The 18898-nt window shown below is 41.4% G+C and overlaps 1 protein-coding gene across 2 annotated transcripts; it reads left to right on the top strand.

The window, feature by feature from the left end:
• Positions 1-312: 312 nt before the first annotated feature.
• Positions 313-17943, top strand: LOC120716885 (sarcalumenin-like). Of its 2 annotated transcripts, none has more exons than XM_040004577.1 (8): positions 313-1839; positions 7888-8832; positions 12109-12198; positions 12910-13005; positions 14547-14663; positions 15219-15452; positions 15840-16189; positions 16642-17943. In XM_040004577.1, the coding sequence occupies exons 1-8, from the start codon at positions 1755-1757 to the stop codon at positions 17140-17142; spliced, it is 2418 nt and encodes an 805-aa protein (XP_039860511.1). In that variant the 5' UTR covers positions 313-1754; the 3' UTR covers positions 17143-17943. The 2 variants fall into 2 exon arrangements, with proteins under 2 accessions (XP_039860511.1, XP_039860510.1); XM_040004576.1 differs by having other exon boundaries at positions 12106-12198.
• Positions 17944-18898: the final 955 nt, after the last annotated feature.

The following is an 18898-nucleotide window of genomic DNA, read 5'->3' as shown; positions in this document are numbered from 1 at the left end:
GCTTTTCATTTTTTAAGTGACAAGCCTTTTATATTGTGATTTTAAGTTTTGTTTTTTGTTCTGCATCAGTCCAGGTCGATGAGAAGCTGTTATATTTTGTTTATAAAAAAAAAAAAAAAGAAAAACCTTGGGTAAACAGGCCTTTGTAAAGACGAAAAAATAAAAATTTGTACTTTTTTATTACACTCCCTCTGTTTGGTTGCTTTTATTCATACATACGACCATTTCTGCCCACCAGGTGGTGACAATGAGTGACTATTACTGCTGCGCAGAGTTCAAATTGGTGATAGAAGATGTGGCACACACACATGTGCACTGCAACAACGTGCAAAAATGATAAAATATTGTAGTGTACTATTTGTTTTGACAGATTTAAATGCAGTCCACTACGTATTTGTAGTAGGACAGTACTATTTGTCATTCTATTAAAATAACTTTATAGCACCATTAAAAGATGCATAGTGTACAAGAGCTTTGTAGTCTATTTGAAGGAAGTCAGTGAATCTGAGTGGCTTTTCTGAATGTTTAAGTTCAAATGAATTATATTAATTTTGACACAACTTTTAGGGGTTGGTTATTAGTGGCAGATTGGCTCGTCTGAGTATTTCAGTATTTCTGAGATTTTGCCACACAACCATCTGCAGGGTTTACAGGAGATAGTTTGACAAAGAGGACAAAATCCAGTGAGTGTCAGTTCTCTGTGCAGAAATGCCCCATTGATGTCAGAAGATGGCCAGACTGCTTTGAGAGCAGTAACTTGAAAAGCCACTTGTTAGAAGCAGGGTATGCAGAAGAGCATCTCTGATCATACAACACATTGAACCTAGAAGCAGATGGGCTACAGTAGCAGAAGACCACACTGGATCCCACTCTTGTCATGTAAGAACAGAAAACCGAGGCTACAGTTACAGCTTCACGAAAATTGGAACAATGTTTCCTGGTCTGAGTCTCAAGGTCTATGTCAGCTGGATGACAGAGTCAGGATTTGTGTGTAAACAACATGAAACCCTGGATTCACCTTGCCTTCTATCAGCAGTTCAATCTGGTGGGGGTGTAAAATGGTGTGGGGATATTTTTTTGGCACACTTTGGACGCCTTAATAACAAATGAGTGCTGTTTAAATCATTGTTGATGCCAACCGTGTCCATCCCTTTCTAACCACAGTGTACCAGTCATCTGATGACTGCTACCAACAGGAAAAACACACCATACACAGAGCTCAAATGATGTCAAACTGGTTTCTTGGGCATCATAATGAGTTCACTGCAGTCAAATGTGCACCACAGTCTCCAGAACTCAATCCAGTAGAGCGATGTTCGGAAACAAAAGTTTCCAAAATCCCAGAGGAATGTTTCCAGGACCTCCGTGACTCCATGACTGTACCTAATAAAGTGGCCACTTACTTTTTGCCCCCAAACCCATGGTAATCCATTCAGTGTTTTTTAATCTGAGCTAAAGCAATGAAGCAAATGAAAGGCATTACTGCTGCACTATAAATGTGACTCAAAAAAAACTTGTCTCATCAAAATGTAAAGCTTCTGAATTTTTCTTTTTCAGTTTTCCGAGGTGCTTTTCTACAGCCTGCAAACCAAAGCACAACATGATCACTTAGTCTCCCTCTTCTCTCAACATTCCCGATTAGAACCGGCAGCTGCTCTGACACACAATGGCCGACATGGGTGCAGCTGCTGCCCCCCCCCTTCACTGGCATGCCCTCTGACCTTCAGCTAGAGCAGTATATATAGCTGAGGGAGATGAGCGGCAGGTCCCTGGCAGCCAAAATGAAGTCTGTGGTGTCTGTGTGCTGCTTGCTGTCTCTTCTGGCCTTGGCTGCTGCAGGTACGGTGGAGGGTTGAAGCTGGGATTTTGTCAAAATGTCTAAGTTTTGTTAAACCGCTTGATGGGTGTGTACTTCAAGCAGGCATGTTTGAAATGGACCAGCTGATCCAATACATTTAGATGGCTGTAGGTGTATTTCGCCTGTGTCTTTAAGCATGTGGGTTTTTGCACATCTTGCTGGAAACTGAAATGATAACGAACAACAAATGGAAATTTTAAATATTTTTTAATAGTCTTTATTTATTATTATCATGATTTGAGCCATGAAACTATAATGGGGTCACTGCTAACTGAATGCATTCTCAGGTTTGACTTTTAGGTGTGTACTATATGCTTCTGTGGTGCAGTGCAGAATTTTTGGTTGTGTAAGTGGAAATGTCAGGGCTGAGGTGTGACTCCAGCTGATGGAAACTGTCCTGCCTGCTGCTTATTCTCTGTGCCCTCCAGAGGAACACAGTGACAGCACTGACGGAGTAACTTGGACATACTCCAAAGAATCACGTTCTCTTCTGCATCCAAAGTAAACGCAGTGATTGAAAATACAAATACAAATCATCTGCATTAACAGCACCGTGCGGTGCCCGAGTAAGGATTTACAGATATAGGCATGACACTTAATCAAACTTGTTGCGAAAGTTGTTTCAGAACGTTATAGTTGTTTTTAATTGATTTCTTTACTAAAGTTCAGGCCAGGAACACCCTTGTCTGCCCTTGCATTGTTTCATTTTGGCCCCTACAAGCTGCTGTAGTCAGGTGTCACAAAGTCGTCATCAGATACTGTAGTCACCAAAGCCGGGGATCAGTATATCTCTCTTTCAGAAATGCTCACATATTTGCGCTGTGTAAATAGTCACATACAGTGACTCACTCATCATAAAGTCATACATGAGCACAGACAGTCAGTACTTGATTTAATGTCTCAATAAAGCTTCACCACTCCCACTCTGCAGAGCCGCTAATCTGTCATTCCAGTCAGCGCTGTCCAGTCAGGATGTTCCTTCTAAAACAGGCACGAGAAGCTCGGCACAGGGAATATAAGACCTGAGCCGAGAAGCCCAACAGTTGGGCTGTTTAAAATTACATAATGGGGCATTAAAAGTCGAGGTGAATGAAAATAAACTGTGGTGATAGAGTTGCTAACAGAAAGCACGCTGTCTTTGGAGGGTTAAATGACTGTATTTAATTAACTGTTTAAAGATGATGCTAAATGATGTATTTAAGTACTTGTTAACTGCTGGTGGCCTTCTAGCATATAAGATGGCATTTGCCAATGTCAGGACTCGAATGAAGAAGAACAAAAGAAAAACACACATATCGACCCAAAATTTAACAGTCCTTCCATCCTGTATGCGAATAACTGTGGTTGTTATGCTCAAAGTGCAATACATAGCTGCATGTCATTGATCTCACCACTGATGCTTTTATTGTTCTTGGTCTTTAAAAAGAGCTTTGTGCCGTTGCACACTGTTGCAGGGGCTGCGTGTAATAGTGCAGCACAGATGCAGGCCTGCCTCATGAGAATCACATGGAGAAGAAGAGCGTCACACTTCCTGAAAATAGGAGTGGAATTATCCCTCCTTCTTTTCACCCTCTGACTCATTGTGTCACTATTTCTGTCTCAAAGTTGTACCATCCAGCACCCAGGCACCTGTCCCACTCTATCCCCACAACACCACGGTCTGCCCAGGCTCCACTGCAGCAGCCGGCGGTGCAGGGATTAGGAGCACATTGCTCCTTGATTTTGATAGCTTTACAAACTGAATCATTACCTATTAAATTATTGTTTTTAATATACTAATATCACAATAGCACATTAGTTTGCTAAGATTAATACAATAGAAGCTTTATTTCTAAATCCCATATATTTTGTTCTGGACCACTGATCACTGTATTCATGACCTTAGTAAGGCTCCAGTCACAAAGACCATTCTTTATATTTGTGTGGCTAACCATCAGTATCCAAAGAAAAGACCATTTGGGGAGTGGTTGCCAGAGGTTCCTGGCAATCACATGGTGAAAATTGCAAAACCTCCCTGCGATTGCTCTTGTCTGTAGCAGGTTTCCGCAGTGAGCTTCCATGAAAGACGCTGGTTTGTCTTGCAAGCAAGTGGTAGTGAAACTGTGAAAAGCGCAATACGAACTGGAAATGGAGACCATTTGCTTTCAAAGTAAAAGTTGAACCTTTTAAAACGTCTAGCCTATAGTACTAAGGCACAACTTTTACTTGAAGGTGAATATTCTCTATTTCAAGTTTTTATCGTGCTTATTGAAGTTTTGCTACCACCCAGCTAGTAGTTAGTAGGTGTTTGCAGACCAGCCAGCATCGCCTACAGGCAATCTGCTAGCAGCCAAAGCAATCACAAGGAAGGGGTTTTTTTCCACTTTGTTTGTGACTGGTTTCTGTACATTTTTCTCTATCAGATGGTCGCCAGCTGGTCTGTGAGACTGAGGCCACCTTTGTTGATGAGTTTATGGTCGGAAATCTTTTAAATTTTTTTCATGATGCTCACTTTTTATCTAAAGTAAAATAAATACAACAACAGTAACTTTTAGCTCATAGCTACCCTGTACATCAGGGGTGGGCAACTCCAGGCCTCGAGGGCCGGTGTCCTGCAGGTTTTAGATATCACCCTGGATCAACACACCTGAATCACATGATTAGTTCATTACCAGGCCTCTGGAGAACTTCAAGATGTGTTGAGGAGGTCACTTAGCCATTTAAATCAGCTGTGTTGGATCAAGGACACATCTAAAACCTGCAGGACACCAGCCCTCGAGGCCTGGAGTTGCCCACCCCTGATGTACATCAAGTGTATATGAGTAGGTGATGCAACCCTTGCTCGTCAAGCCTGGTTTCAGAAACTGAATCAAAATGATGAGTTTGAGGTTTCAGCAGAGGACTTCACAAACCCATGGGTATCATAAAAGTGGCTACATCCATCTAATATGTACAGCAGACCAGCAGCAGACCCTTATTACCGTTCTCACAGCTATGCTGTAAAAAATGCTATAAAAATGAGAAAAACACTTATTTGGGTTTCTTCTAAATGTTTTTTTATATTGGAAAGCTGTGTCTCTGAAAGCACAGGGGATTATTTTCACACATACTATGTCTCATATTTTTTTCCTTTCACACTGGCACGTCATTCCCATTTTTAATTATGTTAACTTTAATTTAATTTGGCCACTGCTGGCAACTAGCACAGCAGAAAATGATCTCCCTGCTTGATGTGATCTTGAGACCAGCAGTTTCGAGAATAGCGTGTGCATGAAGTTCAGACAGCGTCGCTGCAGTGTTTGCAAGTTTTAAAAACTACATGTAAATACCAGGTTCTTTAAACATGCACTTTCAGCAGTTAGTGTGATAAAGAGCCTTCCACTAAATTAGCATATCAAGGATTTCAAATAAATGTTTGGTACATACGCTTTGATAATTGATCAGATGACAAAAACAGCGGATATTTAATCTGTTTTGTATTACATAATTAGTGAATGATCTTTAAACAATGACCTTGGTGTGAAATGTCATTTAACTCTGGAAACCTTCATTCACTAACTAAACTCAGGATTGCAGCGCCTGCTGCTGTTCATGTTACTATGCAGACAATGCTGTAACAACATGTCTATGGACGGCATCCAGACCTCCCCCAAGCTTGATCAGAATCTCTGAACCATACACCCTCCTCACTTTTCCTCTCACTAATCCCCTCTCTTTGAGTCACTCATTTGCTGACACCCATCGTGCACTTAAGTCTGGCCAAGATGTCTTTTATTAGTCTTGTTACACCCAAAATGACAGAGTCTGGACAAGCATGACTTAGCCTCCTTCAGTAACAGCGAGGAAGCATCTTCGCATCCAAATGCTGTCTCTCTGATGCTAATCGCACTCAGAAAGTGTGATAAAGTCAATAGACTCTTCTGCTTCGAAAGGAATTGTTTGTGGGATTTTCAGTCTTTTTGTGTGTTAGAGCTGAGGATTGGACAGTGAAGCCAGTTAGTGGGTTGTGCATCAAAGCCATGTTTAGCGATGGACCAGTGAAACAAATCTTGTTGTGTTCACTTGTATGAATGGACTGAGTTCCAGCACATAGTGTCCAAAACATTTTAAATTATAACCTTTATAGTTCGTGAACAGTGAGGATCCTGTGGGATTAGAAACCTTCTCTGGTCACAGATGCTGACAGCAGCTCAGTAGGTAATAAGCTAATGAAGCTTCCAAGAGGTGATAAGCAGCATCATGAGAATAAAGTTCATGTGTGGTGTTTGATTCAAGGTCTTAAAATAGGGTAAAGAAAACATAAATCAAAGCTTAAAGTCCAAGTATACCTGACTAGGAGGGAGCTACTGGTTACTTTCACATCCACCTTTTAGACAGAAAGTAGCCGATAGCTGCACTACTCTTTGCCCACAGAGACGAAATGGAAAGGCATCTGCATTGATACTAACCTGGTAGTTTGGCTCACTCAGCATCTGGATTTTCTTTCATGAACTAACCTTGGATGTGCACACTGATTCAGAGGTTTGGAACTAGCCAATCCTGATACAGCAAAACAGAGAAAGTTTCCTGTGTTGTGGATTTTATGCTGTTGTTACAGTTTTTCCCCCCAGCAGCCTTTTAACTTGTCAAAACAGGAACAGCGCAAGTGAAACAAGTTTGGATAATAATGATTTCATTTCATCAAGTGTCCCAGTAAGCCGTGACAGTGAAACGGAAATATAAAGCTTTAGATTGTGAGTCTAACCAAAGAAAGTTTATCGAGCAAAATAATTCATGCACTGGATTAAATTAGTAGAATTTAAATACATTTATGTTGGAAGTATTTTGTGCAAAAATGTAAATGAAATTATCACAAATTACTTATCAGCGTAGGACAATCTAATAACCATGACAGCTGCCTGAGGCTATTAGTCTTCATCCATTACACTGACCCCATCGTGTAACATGAACCGTAGACATGTATTTAACTCCCTCACATCACACGTTGTACCACTGTGCGTTCCTCCTCACGCGCAGTTATAATTAAACAGAGGTCGTGGCCTTGTGCTCTCTGGTCACTGTGGTAGTGAAGCGTATCTCACGCACATGTATGTAGTGTAATGTAGAGGGAGAAGCTTGTTTATAGGTATGATTGTTTAGAAGCCACGGTAACTGTAGAACAATGCTGATGTCTGTTTACCTGAACGGGTGCGAGCAACTTGGTGTAGTCTCTGCTAATAATGTCATATTGACCTGTGAGAAACATTTAAACCATTTTATCATCGATCACTGAACAAATCTTTGGCTTTAAAGTTAAGAAAACATTATTTAGTGGGGAAAGGCAATGTTTGGGTTAAACAGCATGTTTCTTGGTCTCTTCTACAGTTGCAAATAATCCTTGTTTTTTTATATACCTGGTCTTGCTGCAGCCTGTCAGGTTATCAGTTTTCTTCCGCTGCCTAATCATCCAAACAGAAGATTTGAATGGCATACATCACAGTTTTTGATTCAGTACTAATCAAGTGATGCTTCTATTTGTCCTTATTAATGATAATATAATAGAATTTATTTGAAAATCAGGAAACAAAGGAACTTATTTATTCATTCACACTTTCGGCCAGAAATTTCATGTTAATTAAAAACACCAAGTGAGCAAAAATGTGTACCCTTACATGAATTAATTTCTGTTTGGCGTCCTCTGCCACTGTCCAGTGTTTGTAGCCTTAAATAGTCCATTCCTTCATTTCACCATTCAAGGAACTGAAATCTGAGTCAGAAATCCAAGAGGTGATAAACCTGTGATCTGCTCTGTTCAAGCATCCTGATTGAATGCAGGTCGAACGCTGACGTAGCAAACAAGGGTGAACTTGTCTGTACACCTCTACTTGAAGCGAATTGCATAACAGTGATTTTTGACTATGAAATGTGAGGCATTTCATTGCACCTTTTCAAAGTCTGAGATGACAATCACTTCTCTTTCTTTACAAAATTTTGCTGTCAGAGATATTTCAAAGGTTTCTGTCATGCTGAAAGGTAAACTTTTGTAAAATCATATTTCCCTCTCTTTTCAGATCTCCTGACAGACTCCTCTGTCCAAGATGAGGATCCTCGGATGCGTCTGAAGCTCCAGCGGCCAGAGGGAGACCTCTTTTCCTGTGGCTGTGACACATCAGAGGAGCATTCCAGCCAGAGCTCCTCCAACGACACCCCAGCCCCAGAGAGGGCCGTGTGCCATCCCTGCAAAGCCCCATCGACTGCAGATGCTGAAAAAGACCCATCCTCCTCAGAGGATAAGGAGGAAGAGGAAGCACCACAAAATGATTCTTCCACTGAGGTGGCAGCAAGTGAAGAAGAAGATGAAGAAGAAGTGACATCAGATGAAGAAGCTGAGGAGACAGTAGATGATCCACCTATTCCTGAAAATGAGGAGGAGACTTTGGCTGTGGCTGAGGAAGACAAGGAAGAAGCCAAAAATGGAATATCCCAGGAGGAAGAAGAAGTGATTGAACCTAAGGATACTGATGGAGAAGATGCGGTTAAAGAGACTGAGGAATCAGAAGATGAAGACGTACAGGAAGAAACACAGGAAGCTTCTGTAGAAATGAAAACTGTGGAAACAGTCCTGCAAGACGATACAGATGTGGAGGATGCAGCTGAGAGGGAGGCGGTCGAATTGACCGAATCAGAATCACAAGAGGAACCAGTGGTGGTTCCTGAAACCAACCCTGAGTCTGAAGAAACGGAGCCAGAACTGATAGAAGAACCAAAAACAGTATCAGCAGATAGTTTAGATACTGAACCTGAACCAGAAGTCACTGCAGAGTCTCCGGCTGGAGTGATTTTAGAAAAGCAACAAGAGCCAGGAGTCACTCCACAGGTTCACCCAGAAGCTGTTACAGAGGAGATAACACCACAGTCGGTTGAGGAAGCAGGAGTGCAGGATGTAACTGAGGAAATTACAGTAGAGGCAGTGGAGGAGGTGACTCCAGAGGAGCCTTCACAGTCTAAATCCAAAGGTACAAAAACATGATGTCCCTACGATTTGTATATCAGATGTATATGCTCAGCTTTATAAACTTAACAAAAAACAAATATATACCCATTTCAATTATTTATTTTTACCAGTGAAGCCAATATAACATCTCCACATTCACAAATATACATTTCTGACATTCAAAAACAAAACAAAAACAAATCAGTGACCAATATAGCCACCTTTCTTTGCAAGGACACTCAAAAGCCTGCCATCCATGGATTCTGTCAGTGTTTTGATCTGTTCACCATCAACATTGCGTGCAGCAGCAACCACAGCCTCCCAGACACTGTTCAGAGAGGTGTACTGTTTTCCCTCCTTGTAAATCTCGCATTTGATGATGGACCACAGGTTCTCAATGGGGTTCAGATCAGGTGAACAAGGTGGCCATGTCATTAGTTTTTCTTCTTTTATACCCTTTCTTGCCAGCCACGCTGTGGAGTACTTGGACGCGTGTGATGGAGCATTGTCCTGCATGAAAATCATGTTTTTCTTGAAGGATGCAGACTTCTTCCTGTACCACTGCTTGAAGGTGTCTTCCAGAAACTGGCAGTAGGACTGGGAGTTGAGCTTGACTCCATCCTCAACCCGAAAAGGCCCCACAAGCTCATCTTTGATGATACCAGCCCAAACCAGTACTCCACCTCCACCTTGCTGGCGTCTGAGTCGGACTGGAGCTCTCTGCCCTTTACCAATCCAGCCACGGGCCCATCCATCTGGCCCATCAAGACTCACTCTCATTTCATCAGTCCATAAAACCTTAGAAAAACCAGTCTTGAGATATTTCTTGGCCCAGTCTTGACGTTTCAGCTTGTGTGTCTTGTTCAGTGGTGGTCGTCTTTCAGCCTTTCTTACCTTGGCCATGTCTCTGAGTATTGCACACCTTGTGCTTTTGGGCACTCCAGTGATGTTGCAGCTCTGAAATATGGCCAAACTGGTGGCAAGTGGCATCTTGGCAGCTGCACGCTTGACTTTTCTCAGTTCATGGGCAGTTATTTTGCGCCTTGGTTTTTCCACACGCTTCTTGCGAAGCTTCTTGACTATTTAAATCTATTTGTTTGGGGGAGTTTTTTGAAGAAGAGCAAGGTGACTTGTATGTTTTTGCTGAAACCAGAGCTAAATGTCTTGTCTTCATTCTGACCTGCAAGTAGACTTGGAGGGATCGTGTTACAGAAAATCTGTCCCCATCCAGCTGGTGCTTCTGTGATTAAGGAAGCATGTCATTATCTGGTATCCGGGTGTTGACACCTACTATAAAAGAGGAAGGCAAAGTCCTAAAGGGATTCCAATCTCTTACTCTGATCCCACTTCATTAATTTGTTCATTCATCATGTTTGGTGGGGTGTATGCTGTCTTTTTTTTAAAATCCTAAATGAAAAAGACCTGTTTCTTTGCCTGCTTGTAAATATTAGATGAGAACCCTGACAAAAATCTCATATTTAAATATGACTAAATATGAAAGTGCAGCCAGCTGGGAGAGAAACTGAACCCAATGCAAGCAACGACATGTGGTTTTTAGACTTTGTTCGCTTGCAAGCATAAAACAAACATTATTTATGGTTTTAGTTAGTGGACCTTATGGGTGATATTAGGGAGATTATTTTTTATATAACCAGTGTAGCTATATCTATTTTCAGTCTTTGTGCTAAGCTGATCTTCTAGTCATTTCATAGCTGTAGCTTTTTAGCTTTCAGACCTAAAATCGTATGTAGATGGTGACTATAGGCATTGTGGTACCATCCATTGGTTTGTGGAGCAGTATTTTGAAGTTTTATGGCATCCGTGTGACTTTTTTTGTCTTCTTTGGCACCAGTTTCTCAAGTGAAATCATGCACACAATAGTTGGGAGTTGCTGAAGGCACATTTTCTGTTTCCGCTTTGTTGTTGAAAGTCAGATAGTAGTTGGTGAGAGTTTTTGCAGGTCAGGGAATATAAATTATCCCCACATGACCGATGGTTGCCAGATGGTCTGACTGGGACCTTATTCACTTAACCTTACAGGGTCACACATCTAAAATGGCAAACAAGTTACTCTCACATGGTTAGCAGTCACATGACTGCAAAACCGAAATATTCCACAGACTCTGTGGGTTGCTGGCCACACAGTAAGCCAGTCGGATAATTACATTAAAACTGCTTTAAAAGTTTCTGGTGACAACCACCTGTCAATCAAAGCTTCCGGTTACTAAACTTTAAGTCTTCACACTGTTCATAAGGTTAAAGCTGAAGGCCTGTGATTGAATCTCACCTCTGGTCTCTCTCCTGTTGTCCTACTGCAACAAAGGCTAAAAAGCCAAAAAAATATATTTGAAAAATGTAAAAGTTTTACTTTTGTTACGAAGGGGTAAATTATCTACAAGACTAACATTTTTTAACCCATTGGAAACACGTTCATTTCACTGTAAGTTGGCCTTTTTTCACATTGGCTCACTTTTGGAGGCAGACTCAAGTGGCCACTTAAGGACCTGGCATATTTGGCACTTGTGCTCTGGCTTCATTTTTCAGCCTTGGAGTCGCTTACTATGACATGCCTGCTGATTTTCTCATCGAGCTTCTGACAAGAAGGAAATAAAAATTGAAAAATGAGTCCCTTAATTTAAAGAACGCCTCACTGGAACATTTCATGCTTACCCTTTGGAAATGTTCGGTGGAGCACCCAGAAAAGAATCTATTGATAAATGAAAACAACCCAAGCTTTGAGGAGATGAAAAGATTTTGATTTTTATTTTTTTACAAACGCTGTAATGTGCAATTTGCTTATTTGGCAGCTTATTGGTCTGTCGCAACTTTAATAAAGACATTGTGTTTTGTGTTTTGTGTATATAAAATGTGCCTTATGACATAAATTCTGTTTGGTAATGAGATATTTGTGTCACTGGGCATTTAACTGAGACAGGTCATGAAATGACAGCAAAGGTCTATGGTATCCGGCTTCTCTCTTTCTTTTGTGCACATGCCAAATCCCCAGAATATGACACTGTGTGTAGTTAAAGAGGAATCAGAAACAATCTCTGGTACAGAAATAAACAGCCGGGAGTAGCTGTGGAAAGGAATAGACAGATAGATATATAACAGCATGACATAACAATTTAGGACATTTTACATTGAGTCCACGTTTGTTTTCCCACCATGTCAGCAGTTGTGTATATTTTTCGCAGATAAAATTCGATTACTTGCTGTCACCGTGTGCCTGTTTTTCCATGTTAATTGTCACGTGTTAACCTAAACAGCTGGTTCTTCCAATTTAAATGCACAGAAGGAGAGACATTAAGCGTGGCACTGAGGAACCGTTCCCACATTGAGGATACGCTGCGACTGGCATCTGCTGAACCATCAGCAGAGTTCTCAGGTAAGGAAGGAACAGCGGCGGTTAAGAATCCCCCTCTTTAAAACTCCCATAAAACACATCCTCTCAATAAAAAGCTGGTTCTTCAGTGAGCGCATTTGCTACGCTGCACACTGTTTCAAACATCTTTCAGACTTTTGCTGCAGAAATAACGCCTGGAGTCATGTACTGAAAAAATGCAGGAGAATGTTTACAGCTACTTTGTCAGTGGAAAAGAAAAACAGATGCTTTTCTGCATGCATATGAAAGGAAGTTTGAAACAATTTTGGAGGTTTTTTTTCTGCAGAAACTATGCTGAAAATTGCTTCCCGATGTCTGGGTCCTGAGGCCTTTATGTGAGCGTGTGTGTGTGTGTGTGTGTGTGTGTGTGTGTGTGTGTGTGTGTGTGTGTGTGTGTGTGTGTGTGTGTGTGTGTGCGTGCGCAGACGTGTCTTAAGGGAAGGTGATTAATCAGTGAAAATGCCTAACTCTGTCCCCGGCACAAAAAGCCCCTCTGTTCTGTTGAGCTAGATTGTTTTGTTGCGGTGAGGCCAAAGAGCTGAGCAAAGCCAGCCCCTAATCACCTCAGATCCATTCAGTAAACTTTAAGAAGCCGATTCATCACATACAGCAGGAGCAATTGGTGTCGTCAGAAAGGGTAGTAAGAGCATTCATAATGCTCTTTTACATAACCATCCCAACTGTCCAGGTTGTCTTTCCTTTACTCCCCTCCAGGTGCCGTGAAGACGCTGCTGAACATCTACCACAAGGCCGTCAAGCCAGTAGAGCAAGCCTTCAAGTACAATGAGCTCAGGCAGCATGAAGTCACAGGTGATTTAGCTTCCTGCGGAGTTTAACTGCACTTACCAAAGCACTAACAGTTTGTCTGTACAGTCACAAACAGGTTTTACAGGTCCACATTAGCAACATGGGAAGAAACTGTTGGTCATGATCTCTTCACGTCTATTTTTAACTTCAGCAGCGGCCTCTTGTGTTATAAAGTTCACTCTTAATTTCAGGCCGTTAGAAATCAGAATTTCACATGCTTCCCTGTCACAGAAATACTGTTGCTGTGAATGTCAGTCAGAAGCCACAGTTCTGGTAACTTGTCAAAAGAAACACAAAGCGTACGACACGACTTCAACACATTGCTTTTCCAGCCGTTTACTGTGGTGTGTAAAACCAAAGCAGCACACCCTACCCACATTCCTTTATCAGTTCACATGTACACAGTGCCTGGTTTAATGAAATGGAACAGCACAGCAACACTGAAGTACAAATAAAGTCATAATTATAAATGAATATGAAGCCAAGATGTGACATTAATCAAACCAGGCACACAGAGAAGCACAATAAGGACTCTGTCTGCTGAAATTTAAAGGGAACATTGTGTGGGCCAGGAGCACTGCAACTTTGTTCCATAGCACTTCAGGGCATGGAGTATTATTTATGCTAAGGAGCAGGATCGAGACTTCACACTGTGCCATGTGATTCTGGGACACCTTGTGTTCCAGAATGGAAGTACACAATTACAATCAATTCAAAGGTAGTTTCATTTATTATTGTTATTATTATTTTTTACATTGGTGAGTATATATCACAAAGTGTACCATTAAGGTCTTTTATATTAAGAGATTCTATGCTTTGTTTTCTAAGTTTATTTTCTGAGGGAAGAATAAATGTGCTTTGAATTAAATGTCCCCATTCATTTTGGTATTTCCTTTGTCCAACGGGAGGTTTTAATTTAAAGACAAGGACGCCACAAAAGAATAATCACAGGGATTTACCAAAACTTTAAGTGGTCACCTTCAAAACTTTCTAGCATTCTTGAAAGTCTTTGCTGACCTGGGTTGCTCTGAATTAAAGTGTCAGGGGTGCATACCCACTGTATACTGGCAAACCAAACAACCAGTGTGTGGTGTGGTGACATGAGCAGGATGGCTGCAGCTGTGGATTTACTGTTAACTCTTTCCCCAAAAAAGAGAACATTTGGTGACCTTTCCTGTACCCTTAGTGATGAGTTTTGACACTTCAACATATATCAATATATCAATATGTTGAAGTGGTTTTTTTCAAAGGGTGATGCTAGCAAGCTGTAAAGGCAGAGGTCACCCTCACTAGCTTCTGAAGCACAGCCAGTCATTTTGTTCTGGAAGCAAGCCTGAAAAATGACAGAAACCAGGATTAGCTCTAGTAAGCACCCGAGGAGGGAAAGATGTTTTAAAAAAAAACAGTAGTTAAACAGTAGCATAGTTTAAGTTTTTCAAAAACAAGAAAGAGGAGGGTTTGATGTGTTTAATGACTTCTTTGTCTTTGTCTTTGTTCCTTTTTTCTTCATCCTTCTTTTTTATGTCTGGCTCTCACATACTCAGAGGGCGAGGTCACATCCAAGCCCATGGTTTTGTTTCTGGGACCCTGGAGCGTTGGCAAGTCCTCTATGATCAACTATCTGCTGGGTCTTCATGGCACCCCCCAGCAACTCTACACAGGTTCATACAGATAAAGCATGATTGTTAGTTTGTCAGTGACAGCTTCATCTTGACTTGAAGCTATAATGTAACAGTGTAAATAAACAGAATAGTATTAATAGTAATAATAATAGCTTGATGCATGCTCAATAATCCAGGTGAGGAAATCCCAGAAAGTGGATTATGTTGTCCTGGATGCGATGTTTTCAGTGGGACAAGAGTTTCAACATGTCCTCAGACTATATAACATATTATATATTATTTCATTATTAAGGAAGGTTCATTGCCACTTTGGCCCGTATGACACAAATAAAACAACCCTGAATATCTACCAAAAGTTTTATCCCTTCTTTTAAACATGTTAAGAACACATTTGTCTAGAAACATTTTACAAACAAGGCTCAAAGTTTAGTTAAACATTTAAACAATAGTTTATTTTTACAGTCATTAAACATTAGACAAGCATTTTGTTTTAGTACTAAAATTATATGTTGGAGTTATTTTGCATTAACAAGTTATTATTACAAGTTAATTAATCAAATTAATAAAGCATTTCCTTTTCCATCATTTCAACAGGTGCTGAACCCACGACCTCCGAGTACACTGTCATAATGCACGGCGAGAAGTTTCGGAGTGTAGAGGGCATCGTCATGGCGGCAGATAGCTCGAGGCCTTTCTCGCCTCTAGAGAAGTTCGGCCAGAACTTTCTGGAGCGACTGGTCGGCATTGAGATGCCACACAAGCTGCTGGAGAGGGTCACCATAGTCGACACACCGGGCATCATTGAAAACCGAAAGCAGCAGGAAAGAGGTGATGGTCACATTTCTTCTATTAGTGCAGCAGTTGATGAAATATTTAGTGTTTTTGTTCTAATTCTCTAATTATACATGTAAAATGTAACTGCAGGCTGTTATTGCTGGGGTGATCCACTACAATGACATTTCCACACTGGTTTATAGAGAGAGTTGGATTAAATCAGTATACAGCACTATCGGATATCTACACTCTTTATTAAACCTATATTTTCTGCTAGTTATTTGTTTTTTATGTTTTTTTTTAACTAAGCCTTTCACAGAAAACAAAGAATAGCTGTTAATAAAAAGCATGCTGATTGGTTTATCTTCTGGATGCAATGAGAGGTTTCCTTGAAGCTTTCTGACTCTAAAACACACATAAATTGTCCTCTTTTTCCTTCAGGATACCCATACAATGAGGTGTGCCAGTGGTTCATTGATCGGGCTGATCTCATCTTCCTGGTCTTTGATCCTACTAAACTGGATGTGGGAGGTGAGCTGGAGATGCTCTTTCGGCAGATGAAGGGCCGTGAATCACAGATCCGCCTCATCCTCAACAAGGCAGACAGCCTCTCGACCCAGAACCTGATGAGGGTCTACGGAGCCCTGTTCTGGAGCATGGCACCGCTCATCAATGTCACCGAACCTCCTCGAGTGTACGTCAGCTCCTTCTGGCCTTACGCCTATGCTCCAGACACCAGCCGGGAGCTGTTTATGAAGGAGGAGATCTCACTGCTGGAGGACCTCAACCAGGTGCAACTTCTACAGCAGTTTTTGTTGACTCATTAGTTTAATAAGCAGGATTAAACTGGAATTAGCTTTCAGGTGGATGCTGGAGTAGAAGTGGGGGCTTTTGAAACACTGGAAGCAAAAAGCAGCAGCAAATCTTTTAAGTGAGAAGTGTGGCAGCACAGATGCAAAAGAATTACCGAAATACAGCTTAAACCTGTGTGATTACAGAGAGGAGGTTGTGTTTTACTGAGAGCAGTATATATGTCATATTAAGTGGACTGATGTTGGGTATGAGCTTTCAGACTTTTTCAGAAGTCTACTTGTTGGTTCAGTACTACTGGACTTCATGATGGTATCATTGCAATCAAAGCACACGTTCGTGCTAGTAATCTATAATTCATTGTTTCGGTTTGGTCCTTTTATCTGTTTTGTATCACCCGCTCTCTCTCGTTTCTCTTCCTCCTCCCTTGCAGGTGATTGAAAATCAGATGGAGAACAAGATCGCATTCATTCGGCAGCACGCCATCCGTGTGCGCATCCACACTCTGCTGGTGGATCGCTACCTCCAGACCTACTACGATAAGCTGGGCTGGTTTGGTGACCCCCATGAGGTGTTCCAAGACATTGTCAATGACCCCGACAAGTATTACATCTTCAAGTCCATTCTGGCTAAGACCAATGTCAGCAAATTCGACCTGCCAGACAAGGAGGCCTACCAGGACTTCTTCGGGGTCAACCCGATTTCCAACTTCAAGCAGCTCTCCTATCACTGCAGCTGGACTGGAGGCTGCCTGCTGGAGAAGCTCGAGAAAGCCATTTCACACGAGCTCCCGGCTCTGCTCAGCAGCGTTAGCAAGAGGACAGATGCACCCGCCCCTGCGAAAGCTGCAACAACACCGCCGCCTCCCCTCCCTGGTACCTGTGAGGGCCCTGCATGTGAGGAGAAGCCCAAAAACCGCTGGAGGAGACAGTGAGATGGAGGAGAAGGGTGCAGGAGGAGGCAGATGGTGGCTGGGAAGACAGAGAAATGAGACGGGAAATGTACCACGAACTAGAGAAACTGGAAGACCCGAATCAGAAGTACTTAAGTTTATTTATTAGTGCTTGTTTGTGTCTTTATGATGTACCAAGCAGACAGAATATTTAGGCTCGTATAATCTCACAAGATATCTGAATGAAATCTGAGAGACATTCTATCTCACATCTTTCAAGTTTGTATATTATTTATTGGCTCTGCTTTTCATCAGAGAAAATTTGCTGGCAGTGACTCTACTCTTCCAACGATATTAAACGCTGCGTCTTTTGTGTGCAATGTCTGAAAATTCAGTGCGATCTGCTGTGCTGTGTTCTTATGGCCTCTACTCACCTAGCCACCAGGTTAAATGTCCTAAAATCAGAATACGTTTATATTAGTACAATGGAAGAGGGAATGGTGCTCCTGTTGTGTTTTCAAATGTCCCTGTACCACATTTAGTTGTAATTCCACTACCCTACTGTAAACTGTACTGGACTCTGTATTTTACTATACAATGTTCATTATACAAACTATTTTTATTTGAACATCTCTGGTGATTTTCTGTTTATCCAATGCAAAAACCCATAATAACACGTGGCCTTTTCAGCCGTCCAAACTGATACTAGTGTTACCTCAACCACGGCTGCAGACCACATGGGCATTTCCTTTAAAATGTAATCTTCTTCTCATTCTTTTAGGCCTGTTTCTCATTGTCATTGTTTTGTGTGATTTCTTTTGAGTAAACACCAAAAATCAGGAATCGTGCCTGTTTCCTTTGTGAGCCTTCAAAGACATTACCGACGAAATCTCTCCCACTGAAACGATTTATAATTCATATCATTTGGTTGTTCGGCTGCAAAATTTAGAAGGCTTTGGGAATACACAAGGTAAAAGCATCAGTTCTCGCAACATGCTGTTTTGGGACTGTCAGTCGAGAGGAAGAAACTGCAGTCAGATTTATTCACATATATCCATCCGGATACATGCTTTATGGATCCGAGGCATAGCTGAGCGTGTAGCAGCTGAGTGAGCTCACAGCAGCCCAAATCACAGCAAAATAGAAACGCTAAGCTTTTTTTATAAGCTGTTGGTTAATTATCCTTTGCAGTGAGGGAAGACAGACACCAGGTGGCGCTTCCATTCAATGTGTTAATTGATGGTGAAAAGAAAGCAATAGGTTGGATGTATTTTTATAAGCTGCCCGTTTTTTGCAGTTTGTTTAACAGCTGCACAAACTTGGTATAGACACAGTTTTTATGCTTGCTCACGGTTTGTCAGCAGCTTATCGTTTTATATAGGCTCAAATTTCTTTAAAGCAGTGCATTTTTCATCAATCAAAAGTTTGTGTGTGCGTGAGTATAATTATATATCTATGTGAAGTGATTTAGATGGATCCCACTACAATCGTGTGCCAGACAATGCTACACAGTCAGCACAGAAGTGTGCAGGCAAGCAACATGAGATGCGTTCTTAGTTGTAGGACAAAAGTCTGACAATGTAGACAGTCAATGATAAAAGATCACACTCTGTAAATACGGCATATGGTGGCCTACACAATTAGCGCGGCTTTTCTAAATCACCGCCCACATCGCAGATCTGTTCAGCGATGAATGAAATTAAACAAAGAGGCAATTCAGGCAATTCAAGCGACAGTGTCTCGCTGCTTCAAAAGCACACAATGAAACCTTGAAACTGAGCTGAATAATCAATGCTCT

This window comes from Simochromis diagramma, unplaced genomic scaffold (assembly GCF_900408965.1).
Source record: "Simochromis diagramma unplaced genomic scaffold, fSimDia1.1 OVJJ01000487.1, whole genome shotgun sequence".
NCBI classification, from domain to species: Eukaryota; Metazoa; Chordata; class Actinopteri; order Cichliformes; family Cichlidae; genus Simochromis; species Simochromis diagramma.
This window is presented reverse-complemented; position numbering and strand designations above follow the sequence as displayed.

Coding starts and splice junctions, on each gene's coding strand:
- LOC120716885 (XM_040004576.1), top strand. CDS start 1,755: ATGAGCGGCAGGTCCCTGGCAGCCAAAATGAAGTCTGTGGTGTCTGTG. Junction 12,199..12,909: donor ACCATCAGCAGAGTTCTCAG/GTAAGGAAGGAA, acceptor ACTCCCCTCCAG/GTGCCGTGAAGACGCTGCTG. Junction 16,190..16,641: donor TGCTGGAGGACCTCAACCAG/GTGCAACTTCTA, acceptor CCTCCCTTGCAG/GTGATTGAAAATCAGATGGA.